This window comes from Symphalangus syndactylus, chromosome 9 (genome assembly GCF_028878055.3).
Source record: "Symphalangus syndactylus isolate Jambi chromosome 9, NHGRI_mSymSyn1-v2.1_pri, whole genome shotgun sequence".
NCBI classification, from domain to species: Eukaryota; Metazoa; Chordata; class Mammalia; order Primates; family Hylobatidae; genus Symphalangus; species Symphalangus syndactylus.
Window position 1 is genome coordinate 29,955,234 of NC_072431.2, and position 18,395 is coordinate 29,973,628.

General features: G+C 53.7%; 1 protein-coding gene across 2 annotated transcripts; it reads left to right on the forward strand.

Moving 5' to 3' along the window:
• The first annotated feature begins 16 nt into the window (after window positions 1-16).
• Window positions 17-17,009, forward strand: TGM1 (transglutaminase 1). Of its 2 annotated transcripts, XM_063609314.1 has the most exons (16): window positions 17-104; window positions 1,212-2,385; window positions 3,122-3,427; window positions 3,576-3,764; window positions 4,758-5,006; window positions 5,393-5,511; window positions 5,640-5,747; window positions 6,193-6,367; window positions 6,767-6,905; window positions 7,052-7,155; window positions 9,663-9,751; window positions 10,226-10,379; window positions 10,490-10,771; window positions 10,919-11,079; window positions 11,457-11,593; window positions 16,604-17,009. In XM_063609314.1, the coding sequence occupies exons 3-16, from the start codon at window positions 3,124-3,126 to the stop codon at window positions 16,830-16,832; spliced, it is 2,439 nt and encodes an 812-aa protein (XP_063465384.1). In that variant the 5' UTR covers window positions 17-104; window positions 1,212-2,385; window positions 3,122-3,123; the 3' UTR covers window positions 16,833-17,009. The 2 variants fall into 2 exon arrangements, with proteins under 2 accessions (XP_063465384.1, XP_055147639.1); XM_055291664.2 differs by lacking the exons at window positions 17-104; window positions 1,212-2,385 and having other exon boundaries at window positions 3,099-3,427.
• Window positions 17,010-18,395: the final 1,386 nt, after the last annotated feature.

Genomic DNA, 18,395 nt, shown 5'->3' on the forward strand with positions numbered 1-18,395 from the left:
GAAAGGGAAGAGACATGGGGTGTTGCCAGCTCATTCTTTCTGCGCCATCCTGTTGTTTCCTCTCAGAGACAGCCAAGGCTTCAGTGTTTGGGGCAGAATTCAGGGTGAGGGCTGAGCTTTTGTTTACTTTCTGGTTTGGGGTAGGGGCTGGGACTGGGTCTAGATTCCAAGCAGGAATAGGGCTTGGGATCAGGTTCTGGTTCTGGCTAAGCTACAGAGCAGCTGTGAGTTTCTCCAGCTGGAAGCATCATACACTTTTTTCCCATGACCCCTGCACCTTCCAGATGTTCCCCCTGCCCTGGCCCCCATTCACCATAGCTGGGGAGGCTCAAGGGCTCCATGTTCCCAGGAATGGGCCAGGGTGCCCTTGCTCCGCCCTGCCTGAACAACAGTATCGGTCCCCATGAGTAGCACTCTACGGTTGAAGTACCTTTGAGAATACATGATACCATTTGATCCTCACAGAGTCTCAGGGATGAGATTATTAGGCCCAGTGTACTGATGAGGAAACTGCTGTTGAGACTTGCCCAAGGTTCTTGGCCAGAGCGCTTCAGCACTGAAACCAAAGTTGTCTCTACCCTTGGTCTGGGATTCTAGACTCATGTTCTTGCTTGAATGGTTGGGCAGCGGCCTGGCCTCAGCTCCTTGAGGTCCTGAGCTGAGTGTCTGCTCCTATGGTGTCCCCCCACACATACCACATACACACCTTGTCCTGACCTAGAGAGTCCTGAGTGGTGGTGGGGGGAGGGGACTGGCTCAGGGGTTAGGGCAGTGACTCAAACTTGGCTGGGTGGGGAGAGAAAGATTGATTAAAGCTAGGGAGAGAGTGTGACAAAGGCATCCTCCTGGTTCTCTGGGATCTGCCTGGGCCCACATGTGCTCATACACATCCGGACAACCAGGGCCCTGCCCCTTCCCGTATCTGCAGTGATGCACAAACACCCAGCCCCTGCACAAAGCCCTCTGGCTGACCTGCCTGGAAGTTTGATATCCACTGGTGTGTCTACTGAGGGTGTTGGAGGTGGGGCACCTGCCCCCACCCCCGGGCAGGTTCTGGTGCTTGGAGCTGGACAAGAAAAGGCAGTGTGGGTGTGGAGGGCTCCCTGCCAGTTCCTGCGGCCTCTCTGTCCCCACTCCCCACGGCACCTCCCTGCCTGATGCATCACCAAACAGCCCCTCCTGGATTCTGTTTCCTTGTGTCTTCTTGTTAGCCTGTTTTCACTGTCTTCTGCTCGGCGGCCCATGGGCAGAGCTGGGACACCAGTGGGAAGGAAGGAAAGAAGGAAGAAGCCCCTGGCTGACGGGCCCAAGGACAAGACCCAAGGAGAGCCTCCCTGAAGATGCCTAGCCTCCTCCTCTCTGCCTTGGGATCACCTTGGTGCCATCCTTAGTGTTTCCCCAGTGTCGGGGTGGAGTTAGGATGCACACAGCACAGGTGCCTGAGCCGGTTGGTCTGGATTCCCAGGAAGAATTCCAGGTTGGAGAAAAGGGAATCCTCGAGTCCAACTGAGCAGAGACTCCTCTCAGTGAGAGAAAGGTACTCTGTACTCCTGGAAGGGGGACTCAGTTCCCACCAAAGCCTGAGTGGAAAGACCTAAGCATCCCCCAACCCCCCAAGGCTACAGCGGGGGTGGGGGACGTGAAATGAGATTGCTCCTACTCTGATCTCCCTAATCCCAAACTTGAGGGGCAGCTCACTCATGCCTGGGGCTGTAGAGTAGCTGAGAAAGAAGGGACAGACTTGGGGGTGGCGGGAGTCAGAATATCTGGTAGAGCCAACAGGTCAGGGGTTAGCTGGTGGAGCCAGTCTGAGGGCCTGGCTGCTGATGTCACCAGTCTGCAACCTGGGATCCCAGCACCTCCCTGGGCAGGATGAGTTCCAGGACCAGGCCCCTGGGCCAGTTTCATAGGGCTGAGCCTGGCTTGGGCTGCACAGAGCTCGGCAGCAGGAGCCTGTGAGAGCAGAGGTAGGCAGCCTAAGCTTGGGACCAGAAGGTCGGCCAGACAGGGCTGTGGGTGGAAGGGCCTGCCTGCCCCACTGCCCTTGCAGCTTCTTCATCTGGGAGAAGGGGCTCCTCACATGCCCAGTCTGGCAGGAATCAGCCTGGTGCCAGGGGCCATCACACCGGTGGCTCCCACCAAAGCCCAGCCTAAGCCCAGACAGACCTCACCCCTGCTCTCTCCCTAGCATCTTCTCCCCATTTCCCGCCCAGAGGCCTGGCCTCTTCCTCCGCCCCCTACAGCAGTTTGGCCCCTCCCTCCCACATAAGTCACTTACCAGGCCTGTCCCTGCGGCATCCAGTCCGTGGGTCCTGTCCCATCCATCCTGACCTGTTCCATCTCAGCCCCAGGACTCAGTGCTGCGGTTGCCAACACTGCTGCCAGGTGAGGGGCTCCCACAGGCACTGTGGTGCTGAGTCCAGGCGGCCCACACTATCGGAGGCCATGCCTGGATCCAGCAAGGTGGGGTGTGGGCCGGCTGTGTACCTGTCAGCCCCAGCCAGGCTGTTCCCCAACACCAAGACTCTGCTTTCCCTGGGCACAGGCTCCGGGCACCTGCCATGCCCTACCTCTCCTGGCAGCCCCAAGTGGGGTCTTCCCTGACTGGGGAATGCCAAGGACCCCAGGCCCCGGGGCCACTTGTCTGTCTTGTGAGGAACCTTGAGTTGGGGGATTTCTGCTAAGAAATGAGTTCTAGAAGCTGTCAGTGTTGTGCACCTCTAGACTGCAGAGCTAGCAGGTGGAGGGACCAGGCCCAGGGATGCTGGAGCACTCTGATGTGTGTGCAGCTGGGTCTTGAGGCTGGGACAAGTGTCCATGCAGGGAACTATGTGGATTTCCCGGGATGGATCGTTGAGTGGGTTTCTTCATTGGGCAGTTTTTCGGATGTGGTTTGGTGGGGGTGAGGGGAGGCTTTTCTCTGCAGCATGAGAAGCTTCTCTGGGTGAGTCTGAATGGTCTTCGCAGAAGGTCTCTGGATGTGTCTGGAGAATCTCTGGGCCAAGGTGGGATTGTCTCGGTCATCGGGCTGGGACCGAATCAGCTGTCTGGATGGAGGGTTTCTGGGTCAGCTGGCTGGGGCTACCTGGGTTAAGGAGCCACCCCTGCCTCTTCCTAACAGGCATGATGGATGGGCCACGTTCCGACGTGGGCCGTTGGGGTGGCAATCCCTTGCAGCCCCCTACCACGCCGTCTCCAGAGCCAGAGCCAGAGCCAGAGCCAGAGCCAGAGAGACGCTCTCGCAGAGGAGGGGGAGGCCGTTCCTTCTGGGCTCGCTGCTGTGGCTGCTGTTCATGCCGAAATGCGGCAGATGACGACTGGGGACCTGAACCCTCTGACTCCAGGGGTCGAGGGTCCAGCTCTGGCACTCGAAGACCTGTCTCCCGGGGCAGCGGTGTCAATGCAGCTGGAGATGGCACCATCAGAGGTGAGACTGGTCTGTCCTCCTCAGCTGAGAGCTGAAAGGCTTTAATGGGACAGAGACTCCGCCTGGCATTTCTGGGGGGATAGGAGGCTAATGATGAGGGCCTGGGCTCCTCATGGGGCTTCACTGACACGGAGCTGTGTCCTTGCAGAGGGCATGCTAGTAGTGAACGGTGTGGACTTGCTGAGCTCACGCTCGGACCAGAACCGCCGAGAGCACCACACGGAGGAGTATGAGTACGACGAGCTGATAGTGCGCCGCGGGCAGCCTTTCCACATGCTCCTCCTCCTGTCCCGGACCTATGAATCCTCTGATCGCATCACCCTTGAGTTACTCATTGGTCAGTGGGGCTTGGATTGGGAAGGGTGAAGGCCCTATGTTTGGTGGGGAGAGGCTGGCATTAGGGTCAGAGAGGTCTTTAGGCTCCTCCCTGCCGCACTCCTCACCCGTGCCAGATAAGGCAGGTGCAAGTGTGTGGGTGTGCCCCTGGGGGTGTGTCTCAGAGAGGGTCTTGGTGTTTCAGTTTTTCCCAAGCCCATCCTCCTCAAGCCTCCTGGGGCATCGGTCTCAGAGTACTCCTCTTCAGGGCCTGCCTCAGTGCCTCCTTCGGCATTGCTGCTCTGTCCTTTCTGCATCTGTTCTCATTCCCCAGGATGTGGCTGGTTCTCTCTTCTATCTCTCTCTCTCCCTCTCTCCTTCCATGTCCCCCATCTCTGCCAATTCTGTCTCTCTCTGTCTCTGTCCCTCTGTCCCGTGACCCAAGGCAGGTGCCTGCCTCACCGTGTTGCTTGGTGGAGCTTGATTTCTCAGGCTGGTAATTATGCTGCTGCCTGGGGCAGGTGACTCCGTTTACCCTTTGATTAGGGCCTAACCTTGCCCACCTCACCCTTTAATTTCCCAGGAACCCCTACCACCTCCACCAGGGATGCCCTGGGCTCTGGAAGCTATAGCCCCAGGGAGCAGGCAGGGTTGGCCTTCAGGATCAGGACTGCTGTTTCATACGGGGCAGGTGGATCTGCCCCTCCAGCCCAGGCACTGTGATAGTCAGGCAGGCAGAAGGTGACAGAAGCCCTCGTCTCTCCTCCCCACCTCAGAGTTCAGTGTCAGGGGAACAGGTTTGGGATGTTGGACTGTGGCCCTGCCCTAACGTGGGCAAGCATTGGGTGGAGACAGAGCTGCTCTGAGGGAGACTGTCAGCGAATAAGGCGATGGCCCAACGTAGGGACACACACAGTGGCTCATACACATTTTGGGTGTGGTTGGGAGAAGTCCCAGGCTCCATCCCCTCTCCTCAGGGAGGCCTTGCCAGCTAATTGCTGATTTCCTACTCTAGGAAACAACCCCGAGGTGGGCAAGGGCACGCACGTGATCATCCCAGTGGGCAAGGGGGGCAGTGGAGGCTGGAAAGCCCAGGTGGTCAAGGCCAGTGGGCAGAATCTGAACCTGAGGGTCCACACTTCCCCCAACGCCATCATCGGCAAGTTTCAGTTCACAGTCCGCACACAATCAGACGCTGGGGAGTTCCAGTTGCCCTTTGACCCCCGCAACGAGATCTACATCCTCTTCAACCCCTGGTGCCCAGGTGAGCAGCTGGGGTCTGGAGCAGAGGGTAGATGGGAGGGAAAGACAGTGAAGGGCTTCCTGCCCTCGGATGCGGCGGGGTGCCTAAGTGCCTGACCCCAGAAGAAGCCAGCCTCCCACTGAGCAGATGACAGGACTGAGGCCTGGTGCAGAAAGGTGGCCAACCCAGGATCACACAGCCAGCCACACCTCTCCTGGCAAAGGCCCCTGGCTACAGCCAATCTCCTCCACCATCTGTCATCCTCCCCCTGTCCTCCTACAGCAGTCCTGTCAGTCTAGGGGCATCCCCGCATTTTGTGGACATGAGTCCTGCAGAACTGGCCAGAAGTAGGTGAGGCCCAGGGAGAGAACTGGAGGGAACCAGTTTTGTGTGTTCTGGGGATATAGAGGACATTGTGTACGTGGACCATGAGGATTGGCGGCAGGAGTATGTACTTAATGAGTCTGGGAGAATTTACTATGGGACCGAAGCACAGATTGGTGAGCGGACCTGGAACTACGGCCAGGTATGGTGTAGCTGGCCAGGGTCACATACACCCAGGGGAGCTGGGGTGGGTGTGGGGGCTGGGGTATTGGAGCAGGGTGCTGGCCGAGGGTTCAGGCTGTCACCTCTGCCCTCCATCCCTCCTTCCAGTTTGACCACGGGGTGCTGGATGCCTGCCTATACATCCTGGACCGGCGAGGGATGCCATATGGCGGCCGTGGAGACCCAGTCAGTGTCTCCCGGGTCATCTCTGCCATGGTGAGCACCCTCACATCTCTGAGTCTTACTGTGTGTTTGCCAGCTGCCTCGCCACACCCCCACCCTCATCCTGCCCTTTCTGGATTCCTCGAGGACCCCCAGCCCTGTCCCTGCCCTTGCAAAGGATACTTCAGGAAGGGGTCTCCCTCCTCCTCTCCCTTGCCTGCCCCCCACCCCACCTTTCCTGGCTCCTGTCCCAGCTCCTGTGGAATGTAGGGCCAAACCCAAAACTTGGCACACCCAGGATTCACATTCCTGTGTCAGAGCCTGGGTGGGAGGGGGGCAGATGGCTGAGGGAAGGGCTGGGTGGAGCTCAGGCTGATGTCTGGATCCTGAGGCATTTAGGGGTAAGGGGTGGTTGCAGGATCGGGGCTGGGCTAAGGACCACATGGTAGGTCCTGAGCCCCTCCTCCACCTCAGCCCCATCTCATCCTGTCCTGGGCAGGTGAACTCCCTGGATGACAATGGAGTCCTGATTGGGAACTGGTCTGGTGATTACTCCCGAGGCACTAACCCATCAGCGTGGGTGGGCAGCGTGGAGATCCTGCTTAGCTACCTACGCACCGGCTATTCCGTCCCCTATGGCCAGTGCTGGGTCTTTGCTGGCGTGACCACTACAGGTAGTGGAGGGACTGGGACAGGAGTGGCCCGGGCCCTACAGGGAGAAGGGAAGAAAGCCAGGCTTACCCAGCCCTGCCCAGCTGTGGCTACAGTGCAGGGTGCAGGTGGGGTGGATAATAGGCTGGCCTTAATTATCATTAATTAGTGTTAACAACAGAGAGAGGCCTAAGGGACAGGAGGGAGAAGGGACAGGCAAGGACTGAGCCAGGCAGGTGGCCTAGCTTCCCCTGACCCCAAGTGCTCTGTAGTCCAAAGGCCTTCTGGCCCCAGTGACCCTGACTCTGGCAGTCTATGCCCAGCTTGGCAATCCTAGTTGCCCTTCTCCCCTGATACTCCTGACACGATGCCTCACTTGCCCCCAACCCATGCCTTGAACCCCAACCTTCACTCCTCCACAGTGCTGCGCTGCCTGGGTCTGGCCACCCGTACTGTCACCAACTTCAACTCCGCCCACGACACAGACACATCCCTTACCATGGACATCTACTTCGACGAGAACATGAAGCCCCTGGAGCACCTGAACCATGATTCTGTCTGGTGAGCTGGGGCAGACTGCCCATCTGTGCTGAAGAACGGTGACCTGAGCTTTGGAGGTGGAGGGCGGGCACGGCTGGGGAGGCTGGGGAAACTGTGGACTCCTGACCCTGGGGCTCAGACCCAGCCCCTCCTCCATGTCCACCCAGGAACTTCCATGTGTGGAACGACTGCTGGATGAAGAGGCCGGATCTGCCCTCGGGCTTTGACGGGTGGCAGGTGGTGGATGCCACGCCCCAGGAGACTAGCAGTGGTAAGCTGGGCCCCCCCACTCCCCACCACACCCCTGCTCATCTCTCCCACCTGAGTACCACAGTCCAGAGTGTCAGTGCTGGGCTGGGCCGGAGAGCCAAGCCCTGTAACCCCATGGCTTCTTAAACACGGGTTTATCAGCTGAACCACCACGTGGACGTTAGTTTATTTTTACCATTCTATATAACTCTCTATTTGCCTACATTTTACTTATTTATAATGGTTTATTTATAATGGTTAATATACAAGGGAGGTTCAAAATTCAAACGCTGTAAGAGTATTCAGAGAAAGAGAATTCATATTCACTATTCTTACTTGCTTTTTAACTTACATATCTTTTTTTTTTTTTTTTTTGAGACGGAGTCTTGCTCTGTCGCCCAGGCTGGAGTGCAGTGGCGCAATCTCGGCTCACTGCAAGCACTGCCTCCCGGGTTCACGCCATTCTCTTGCCTCAGCCTCTCCGAGTAGCTCGGACTACAGGCGCCTGCCACCACGCCCGGCTAATTTTTTTTTTTTTTTTTTTTTTTTTGTATTTTGTTAGTAGAGACGGGGTTTCACTGTGGTCTCGATCTCCTGACCTCGTGATCCGCCCGCCTCGGCCTCCCAAAGTGCTGGGATTACAAGCGTGAGCCACCGCGCCCGGCCTTAACTTACATATCTTGGAGATAATTAATTAAAGGACCCTTTTAAAGTCATTTTTATAAGTAATACATGCTTGGAAGGAAAAAAAAGTGCAGAATTGAACAACACAAAATGTAAAGCTTCCCTATTCTCTCTCAGGAGGTATTTGGGTTTTTTCCAAAAATATTTTTAAAGTAAATTTCTAGGTTCTACCCCAAACCTGATACATTAGACTTTCCAAGGATAGATGCTAACAATGTATATTTTTGAAAGTTCTTCTGGTGATTCTGACGATCAGCCAGATTTGGGACCCACTCCAAAGGGTGGCCAGAGAGATGGAGTGACCTCCTCTGGGGCACAGAGTGGTAGTTCAGCGACAGAGCAAGTCTAGTCCTTTTTAAGCACATACTCTCGCTTTCACCGAGTTCCCTCCTGTCTGTTCCATTGCTCACTGTGAGTTATATATACAGTATAGAATAAAATCAGGGCTCAGATAGGTTCAAAGAAGAAAATAGCCCTTATGACCCTGCCGTAATATATAATTACTGTTAATATAACCCACGGATCTCTCTTCTGTGTCCACATACATGTGTTTCTGCAGAAATTAGAACCACCATACACTCTGTTCTCAAACAAACCCCACCCCTTCCTACCGTGATACTCCAGCCCCAGGCCACCAGGCCTGCCCTGCCAGCTACCTTCTGTCCAGCCTCTCCCTTACCCCAGGTCAGAGAGTCCTCCCTAGCCTACATTCCTCCCCTGGCCTCTTCCCAGTGCCCTCCCTCTCACTCAGATATGTGAACACAGCCCCCTGAGCTGTGCAATCCAGTGATGCCTGTGATGCTGAAACAGCCTGGCCCAGACACTGGCAGATCTGAGCTCTGGCCCCCAACTCTGGGAAGTGGTAGGGTGGACATCAGGCAGGGGGCTCGGGACCAGCCAGACTGGGGCTTGATCTTAGCCTGATCACTTCTCAGATGTATGCCCTTGGGCAAGCACCTCGAACTTTTAGGCTTTGGTGGTTTGGATGTAATTTGGGGTAATACATACCATATAGGGTGATTGGGAAGATTAAATGAGAAATTCTGTATCTGAAGGGACCAGCAGCATGCCGGGAGTATCGTAGCTACTCAAAAAGTCTTAGCTCCTTTCATTCTCCCTGCACCGCCTGCCTTGTGAGATCCTGGCATGCACTTCGCCTTGCTGTTTCCCCATCTGTAAAGGAGTGTGTAGTGTTATGTGTTGTCTAAGATTCTTTCCTCTTGGATGGTACTCACTTACCACTCTGTCGTCTCCTGCCAGGCCTCTTCCTGTCAGCCTAGCTCTTCTAGACAGCCTCCTGAGTATGATAAGGGCAGACTCTATTTCCCACCAGCTCCCCCCAGTAGACAGGGCAGCAGGCTGCAGAGCTGAGGGTTATTCCACATGTCTCTGGAATGGTGGTGGCGGTGGTGTCCTTGCTCTCCCAACCAGCAGGCAGGGCCACTGTGGACTGTGTGTTGGTTATGATATGGGGCGTCCTGTCCTCTGGGGGTCACAGATGGTGGACATCCAGTGTCAGCCAGCCATGAAAGAGTATGTCGGGGACTTGGTTATCAGGCAGGCTGGTCTGCACATCTGTACCAGCAGAGCAGCCTGGGCTGAGAAAAACAGATTGAGAGCCAAATGGAGCAGCTCTCTCTTTGTTTTCCATACCTGTGTGGCACTGGCTGTCAACTGACCCCCAAGTGTTTGGGTCAGGGCTGACGGTCTTGTTCCAGTGGCCACCAGGCAGTGGGACCAGGCCTGAGTGGGTAGGGCTGGCGCCCTGTGTGGACCTTACCCCAGGTCTGAAGATCCCTCTCCGCCTTCTCAGATCTCTTGCCTCTGTCCCACCTCACTCTCTAGGCATCTTCTGCTGCGGCCCCTGCTCCGTGGAGTCCATCAAGAATGGCCTGGTCTACATGAAGTACGACACACCTTTCATTTTTGCTGAGGTGAGGGCTGGGCTCCAGGTGCCTTCCTGGGCTTCGGTCATGGGTTCTCTGGTCCCAGCTTCACCGCTGACTGACCAGCTGTGCGACCCTGGGCAAGTCACTCATTATACAAGTCAGTTTCCTCACCTGTAAAAGGGGATAATCAAGGCTGTCTTGCTTCCGGTACTCAGGATCAAAAGAGATAATGGGTATGAAACTGGTTCACTAGTCGTAAAGTCAGCCAATGAGCATGAGGGATTACTCTTATTATTGCCAAAGTGCTCTGTGAGGAGCCTCCCAGACCAGCTTCTTCCCTGCACTCTGGCCTCGTCTGGCTCGTCTTGGAAAGTCTCCCCTTGGGCTCTGCCAGGAAGCTCCCACCCTTGGGACCAAGCCCTGTCCCATAGCTCCTGGGATCAGGAGAAGGAGCCCGGGAGTCAGGCCACCCTCAGACCCTCTGGCTCACTCATTCCTGCTCACCCCCACCCCCCACAGGTGAATAGTGACAAGGTGTACTGGCAGCGGCAGGACGATGGCAGCTTCAAGATTGTGTATGTGGAGGAGAAGGCCATCGGCACACTCATTGTCACAAAGGCCATCGGCTCCAACGTGCGGGAGGACATCACCTACCTCTATAAGCACCCAGAAGGTACCATTCCCCCAACCCAGCCAGCTCTGGGCCCCACAGCAAGTGTTCCTGCCAAGTGCTTGGCCACCCAAGTGGGAATTGGAACCTCATCCTTGACCCTCAACCCCCAGGCTCAGACGCAGAGCGGAAGGCAGTAGAGACAGCAGCAGCCCATGGCAGCAAACCCAATGTGTATGCCAACCGGGGCTCAGCGGAGGATGTGGCCATGCAGGTGGAGGCACAGGACGCGGTGATGGGGCAGGATCTGATGGTCTCTGTGATGCTGACCAATCACAGCAGCAGCCGCCGCACAGTGAAACTGCACCTATACCTCTCAGTCACCTTCTATACTGGTGTCAGTGGGACCATCTTCAAGGAGACGAAGAAGGAAGTGGAGCTGGCACCAGGGGCCTGTAAGTGCTCCTTACCCAGCCCTGCCCCCTGGATGGCTGGGCACCTCAGGGCTGCGGCCATGGAGACCCCAGGAGCAGTGGGGAGTCCCTGGGGGAAGCCGCATGTAGGGAAGCAGGCCTCAGTGACACCATGCCTCTTCTCCACAGCGGACCGTGTGACCATGCCAGTGGCCTACAAGGAATACCGGCCCCATCTTGTGGACCAGGGGGCCATGCTGCTCAATGTCTCAGGCCATGTCAAGGAGAGCGGGCAGGTGCTGGCCAAGCAGCACACCTTCCGTCTGCGCACTCCAGACCTCTCCCTCACGGTGAATGCAGTTTGCTGGGGCATGAGGGGTGGTCAGAGAGTGAAGGCCAGGGGATAAGGACATCAGAGGCAGGCGCTAAGCCAGGAGCAGGCTGGCCTGATGAGCCTTTGTAGGAGAAGGTCAAGGACCGGCTCTGGGGCCTCAGTTTCCTCATCTGTAGCATGGGATCTTATGTCTCTGGTTCTGTGACAGCCTTTGTTGGGGAATAGGTTGGAGTTTCTTCTCTGACTTCTGGGGAGTCTTCTCTCAGGAGGATAAATGTGGGGCTCAGGGGGAGGTTTTGCTTCTAAGCAGCTTCCCCTCTCTGGTGCAGTGTACAGTCCCCGTGTGTTTGGCCAGGGTCTCTGATGTGGGGAATGGGCCTCTTTTTCTCTCAGTTACTGGGAGCAGCAGTGGTTGGCCGGGAGTGTGAAGTACAGATTGTCTTCAAGAACCCCCTTCCCGTCACCCTCACCAATGTCGTCTTCCGGCTCGAGGGCTCTGGGTTACAGAGGCCCAAGATCCTCAACGTTGGGTGAGTCTGGCCTCTCCCCCTACTCCTGCTTCCACTCTGGCCTTCCCCACAGGCTGCCCTGGCTCCCAGCTTTGCTTCCTCTCTGTCTGGACAAGTATGTTCTGTCAGGACCCAAACAAGCAGGTTGGGGCCAGCTAGCAGTACCTCCCGACCCAGCTCAGTCCCACCAGCCTTTAGGGAGACCTCCTGGGCATCTGGTACTGTGCTGTGTCCTTGCCGTGCCTCACTATCTAATTAGGGAGCAAAAGCCCCACATAGGAATCATTAGTAACTCATTGCTAATATTTGTCCAGCACTGAAGAATTGACCAGGCACTTTAAGGAATATTATCTCCTTTGGATAATATTATCCAAACAATATCCAAAGGAATATTATCTACTTTGGATAATGTACTCTTTAAAGTACATTAGAAGGCCAGGTGCGGTGGCTCATGCCTGTAATCTCAGCACTTTGGGAGGCCGAGGCAGGCAGATCGCTTGAGGTCAGGAGTTCAAGACCAGCCTGGCCATCAAGGTAAAACTCCATCTCTACTAAAGTAAAAAAATTAGCCATATTTGGTGGCAGGCACCTGTAATCCCAGCTACTTGGGAGGCCGAGGCAGGAGAACTGCTTGGACCCGGGAAGTACAGGTTGCAGTGAGCTGAGATTGTGCCACTACACTCCAGCCTAGGTGACAGAACCAGACTCCATCTCAAAAAAAAAAAAAAAGTACATTAAAGGTCATCATATGATTAAAAGCAAAGTTTTGGGCTGGGTGTGGTGGCTCACACTTGTAATCCCAGCACTTTGGCAGGCCAAGGTGAGTGGATCACTTGAGCCCAGGAGTTGGAGACCAGCCTGGGCAACATGGTGAAACCCCGTTTCTACAAAAAATTTTTTAAAAATTAACCAGGTGTGGTGGTGTGCACCTGTTGTCCCAGCTACTTGGGAGTCTAAGGTTGGAGGATCACCTGAGCCTGGAGAGGTTGAGGCTGAAGTGAGTCATGTTTGTGCCACTGCACTCCAGCCTGGGTGACAGAGTGAGACTCCGTGTCTCTGTCTCTCTCTCTCTCTCTCTCACACACACACACACACACACACACACACAGACACACACACAAGCAAAGTTTTGGAACCCTAACGGTATGGGTTCAGGTCCCAGCTCTAGCACTTACTGGCTATATGCCCTTGGACAAGCGACTTCTCTCCTTCAAGCCTCAGTGTTCTCATCCGTAAAGCAGGGATAGCAATAGCCCCTGGACCTAGGGTTGTTTAGTGCACTGCTTGGCACAAAGTTAGTGCTCCATTGGTAGTTGTTATTTTTATTATTGCCATTATCACCCCCACTTACAGATGGGGAAGCTAGCGGTCATGTCTCACATGGTCTCACAGCTCGTAGGGGGCAAACTCTGCTCTTCCCACTGTGGTGCATACCATGCGCAGGCTCTCAAACTCATTGTTTGTTTTGTGCCATGAGGGCCAAGTAGCACTTCCAGAGGAGAGAACTCCATCCCTCAGGCCCTTACCCAGCCCGTCTGGGCCTGATCCTGGGCTGGGCAAGCCCCTGGGTGCAGTGAGGGCACACACATGCTGTGTTCCTGGGCCTGCGGCTGTCGTCTTTGATACAGACTCACACATGCTGCCCTGTCCCTCCCTAGGAAAAGCACGGAGGGAAAGGAGAGCAGGCCAGAGCCTGGCCTTCTAGATCAGCCTTCTGGGACAGGGGCAGGCTTCATCTTCAGACAGTGAGCTCTTGAGAAAGAACAATGGCTTGGGGTGGGGAAACTGAGGGGAGGAGGCAGAGGACCCCCTGCCCACCTGCCCACCCCTCCCTCACACACAGCAGCTCTCCTGATGGTGGCCACCACCTTCACCATTAGGCCAAAGCTGGGAAGGCAGCTATGTTGATCTTTGCCCCAGCCTGGGCCCCGGGAATGCTATGATGTGTCACAGAGGAGGGCTTTCCTCATGTCACCCTACCAGGGACTCTGGCAGCTCAGTGAACAGAGCCTGAACCCCCCGGATAGCCTGCTCTGCTAGTCTTGCCCAGCAGGCATCTTTTACCCACACCCCCACCATGGTGGGGGAGGTTCCTCATCCTAAGGGATCTGCAGAGCTAGACTTGCCTCAGCAGCCCCACCAGGCCTTTGCCTCTTGGCCCTGCCTGGAAGTAAGGAAAGGGCCACCGTGCTGAGTGTTGGGGGACCTGTTCCCTGTCTTTAGCTGTAGGGTTTATGTGAGTCTCCCTACAGTAAAAGACAGGGTTGGATGACGGTTTCTTAAGGCAGATCCTCCTTGGACAGTCTGTGGCTCCTTAGCTGCTGTGAACCCAGACCAGAGCCTCTAGTACAATTGGGAGCCTCCAGGGGGACATCTCTGAGCTGTTGGTTCAGATATATAAGATTCCAAGATGGGTGTACTTTGCCTCTCATTTGCACATCAAAGGCTGTGGCATGGAACCCCATTATAGTATAAGGTGTGCCACCCCAGTGTGGTGACTGGCCACTTAATAAACATTCCAGAACTCACTCCTCCAGATGGCTGTTGTCACCACCAAAAGCAGTCACCAGGGAGGCTGGAAGTCTGTTCCAAACCCTTCCTGGGAATTTCCCTCAGAGTCTGAATCATATTCTCTAGAATGTCCTCAGAGTGGTCAATCTGCCTTCTTAGGGATAGATTTGACTTTGCAGAGAAATCCGAAGTCATCAAGGGCTAAGACTAATTAATAAGATAAGTGAACAAGTGGGTAACTGCCCTTTTCCATCAGAACTGAGACATGCTGTGGAAGGAAGGACAGGCTGACCGTTGCGTCACTGAGCACACGCGTGTGTGTATGGTTTAAATAGCTCTGAAGAAGAGTCCAGGAGGAGTTTTAAAAATGTTTCAAGCCCAGGCAATATGATTGAACAAGTACACAATTGGATAATGCTCATTTCGATGTCTAAGTTCTGGTGTCCTTGTTGGGGAGTTGGTTTCATGACCCACACTTAGTTCCAGGAACATCCCAGCTTTAGCAGATGGCTTGTACTCAGCTTCAGCTCACAAAAGAGGTGTCTTAAAGTCCCCACCTCACAATGAGACCAATGGAGGGAGAGATCTTGACATTTCCACCTAGAAAACAGTTTCTCTTGAAAATAATCAGTTATTGCAATGTAAAGGTTACTTTCTGAAATATTACAGTTCAATTATGGTATAGAGTAAATAGACTTCCGAGGGCTGGTCTGAGCTTCAACAACCTTGAATCTTGTATCTATGAAAAAGTCAGCAAAAATTAAGAATGCAAATTTGTAAGCAGTCAGGACATAGCCTAGCCACTAAGTTATAGACTTAATTTATAGACTTCCTATCATACTACGTTCTATTATATATCCCTGCCTCCCTCCTTCAGGGAGCTCAGAAGCACCTTCAAGATAATCAGATCCCACTCCTCCTTTTACATTCACTTCCATTTTATGACCCAGAAAGTGAGGAACAAAGAAGTTAAATAGCTTCCCCTAAGCCTCACAGCTAACAAGTGGTAGAAAAGAGAGTAGAGTGGTCCAGGGAAACCCCTCAGAACCAGGCTCCAAGCCAAATGCTTTGCCCTGAAAATAACTCATCCTTGGAGTTAGGGATGTTGGCTCATTCTCTTAGAGGATAATAGTGGCTGCACAGGTTCTATGTCTGGAGAGGGTCCCCAACGGCAGGCTTGGGTTGAATAGGGCACCAGAGGTAAGGTTTAGGCAAAGGCAGGAAGGACAAATTCCCACAGGCACGAGCAAATGCAATATAAATGCAGTCATGTTCAGTGTATAAAATGAAACGTGCAGATTGCTGGAGGAGCTCAGAGAAGGGTGAGTTTCCTTTTCCTAGAGGTAGGAGGTGCTCAGGGGAGCCGTCACTGAGGAAGTGGTGTGCCAGGCCTTGGAGGAAAAGTAGGCCTTCACAACAACACCCAGGGTGGGGAGGCAGAGCTGGGTGCTCATGCCACACAAGGCAAAGACTGCAAAGCATGACTCTGGAGGTGAGTCTGGGGAAGAAGGCATTCGGTAGGGCTGCTCAGCAGGAGGAATGATGGGGGATGATGAGGCTGTGCAAGTAGCAGGAGCTGAGTCAGAGTGAGCCTGTGTGTCAAGTTAGAGAGCCAGGATCTTGTGCTACAAGCACCAAAGGAGCACTAAATCCTTGAAGGATTCAGTTCACCTCTGAGTGGTTAGCAGAACAGAATATAAAAGTGGGATGGGAGACAGGGAGTCCCATTAGAGGACTAGTGAAATCATGATTCCCAGGGGAGGTCTGGGAATCAATTTTTCAGAGGCCCATGTGGAAAGGAGAAAATGAAGACACTGGTTGTGTGTGTGTGTGTGTGTGTGTGTGTGCATGTGTGTGTGTTTGTCCACCCGCCTCTCTCTCTCTGTCTCTCACACACACACATACAGAGAAAGACACAAGGGTTTATGTCCATTTAAAGATGTCTGCTGTCTGTTCCTGGGAAGGATTTTCCTTTTTTTTTTTTGAAGATAACATCCTTCTAATGTTTTGGTGTGTGAAAATGCTCTTTTTTCTTTGGAATGATGATCATAGCAGAGAGTAATTACTTTTCTTCAACCTATGCTCTTGTCAAAACTGAAAGTATTTGGAAATATTGTGTTGGGCCCCCAAAGTCTCATTTTGAAGTTTTCTTGGTTTTCGAAACCCCAGGTGAGATGAGGATGTTCTGTCTGGGGCAGGAGCAGTGGTGATGGAGGGGATGGCATGAGAGGCCTCTGCAGTGGCATCAGCAGTCTTTGTCCAGGTGGATGTGGGAGCAGGCAGGGAGGAGTCCCAGACGATGGGGAGAGTTTCAGCACAGGCAGCTGGTGGGTGGCTGCTGAGCTGGCTATGCAGAGGCGCCCTGGGGCTCCTGGTCTTGGGTGTGGAAATTTCAGGTAAGCCTGGAATTGTCTGAATGGGTCCACCTCCTGCTTCTTCCTCCTGACTGCCCTGGATCAGCTCTTACTCCCCACTCCGCCCCCAATTACTCCAGGCCCATGACCTTGTCTCTGCCCACAGGGACATTGGAGGTAATGAAACAGTGACACTGCGCCAGACATTTGTGCCTGTGCGACCAGGCCCCCGCCAGCTCATTGCCAGCTTGGACAGCCCGCAGCTCTCCCAGGTGCACGGTGTCATCCAGGTGGATGTGGCCCCAGCCCCTGGGGACAGGGGCTTCTTCTCAGACGCTGGAGGTGACAGTCACTTGGGAGAGACCATCCCTATGGCATCTCGAGGTGGAGCTTAGCCCTGTGCCAGGAGCAATGGGACTGGAGTCAGATGAGCAAGGACACTGCCCCAAGATGGGGGCACACTACAGAGCAGCTCCCCAGAAGCTCAGGTGGGGAGTCCAGGGCTCCCGGAGAGGGAGTCAGTCTTCACTTGCACTGGGGGCACAGATGCTAATAAACTGTTTTTTAATGAAGCTGCTGCTCTGTCCATCTTTCAGTCCATGCCACACCAAGACAGATGGAGCCATGGTTTGTCCCAGGGCTGCACATGGCCTTTCTGTATCATCCACTGATAGGGGCTGGTGTCCCTCACCAGAGAGAGGAAACCACAAGGGAAGTTGAGGCTCAGAGAGACAGAGTCGATACTCTTTGTATAACTCTCTTCTACCTGGAAATTTTCCTGTGGGTGAGTTTTGGAGGATTTTGGCTTTGATTTGAATGAAACTGTTCCCTTACCTCAGGATTTTTCAAGTGTAGTCTCTAGACCACTTCTATTACAATCACTGAAGTGTTTATTAATAATCCAGATAGATGGGCCCTACCATAGCCTTCATGTGTCAGAATCCTTGTGGCAGAGGCCCAGAACAAACTCACCAAGAGTTTGACTCCTGTGCACACTAAAGTTCAAGAACAACGCCCTTTCATTTTTCTTCTCAGCTGTTCTTTTTTCTGCATTCCCACTGCCTGCATTCTTCTTGGGCTAGCAGTAGCCATGAGATCATGTACCTGATATTCCGGTCCTGAACGCCTGTCTTCTTGAACCTTTAAGTTTAGAAGGCTTTCAAGACAAAGGGCTCATGGGACAGGAAAAAGAGAGCTAAAATTGAGCTGTTCCTACTAGCTGTAAACACATGAACAAGGTGCACACCTTGAGGCATCAGTAGTGTAACATGCACAAGAAGAAACAAGCCCTTCCCTTAAGGTGCTCCTGTCCAGTGGGGGTGACAGACATGCAAACATTCTAAATACAGTAAATGCATATGTCACGCTTACCAGGAGCCAGGCTCCAAGCACTTTATATTTATGAATTCATTTAATCCTTACAACAACCTTATGAGATAGGTTCTGCATGGTAGTAGAGGGATGTTCAGGATGCTGAGGGGCCCAGAGAACTGTGATTCTGCCTGGGCTGATACAGAAAGGCTTCATGAAGGTGATTATCAGATGACCCATGAAAGATGAGAAAAAGTCAAGTCCAAGAGGCAAAGGACAGGGGAATCACCCAACACGTGTAAAGCACAGACATGTGAGACAACACAGTATGTTTGGAAAATGCAGACAGCTGGATGAGGACTGTCATATGGGTGCACGATGAGTACAAAGTGGCAAGGGATGTGCCTGAAGAGGTAAGCTTGGGCCAGTTCATTAAAAATCCTTTTGCCATATTTAGGAGTTTGGACTTTCTTCTGAAAGTAAGGGGGAGCTTTCAATTAGGGATGATATGATCAGTTTTGTATTTCACATGATTCATGATGAAAGCAACATAGAAAAGAAATTAGAGGGGTTGGGCTGGAGGTAGGAAGACTAGAGTCCTCTTGGGATGAGAGATAGGAGAACCTGAATTAGGGTAGAAGCAGTAC

Coding starts and splice junctions, on each gene's coding strand:
- TGM1 (XM_063609314.1), top strand. CDS start 3,124: ATGATGGATGGGCCACGTTCCGACGTGGGCCGTTGGGGTGGCAATCCC. Junction 5,007..5,392: donor CTTCAACCCCTGGTGCCCAG/GTGAGCAGCTGG, acceptor CTGGGGATATAG/AGGACATTGTGTACGTGGAC. Junction 10,772..10,918: donor GGAGCTGGCACCAGGGGCCT/GTAAGTGCTCCT, acceptor TCTTCTCCACAG/CGGACCGTGTGACCATGCCA.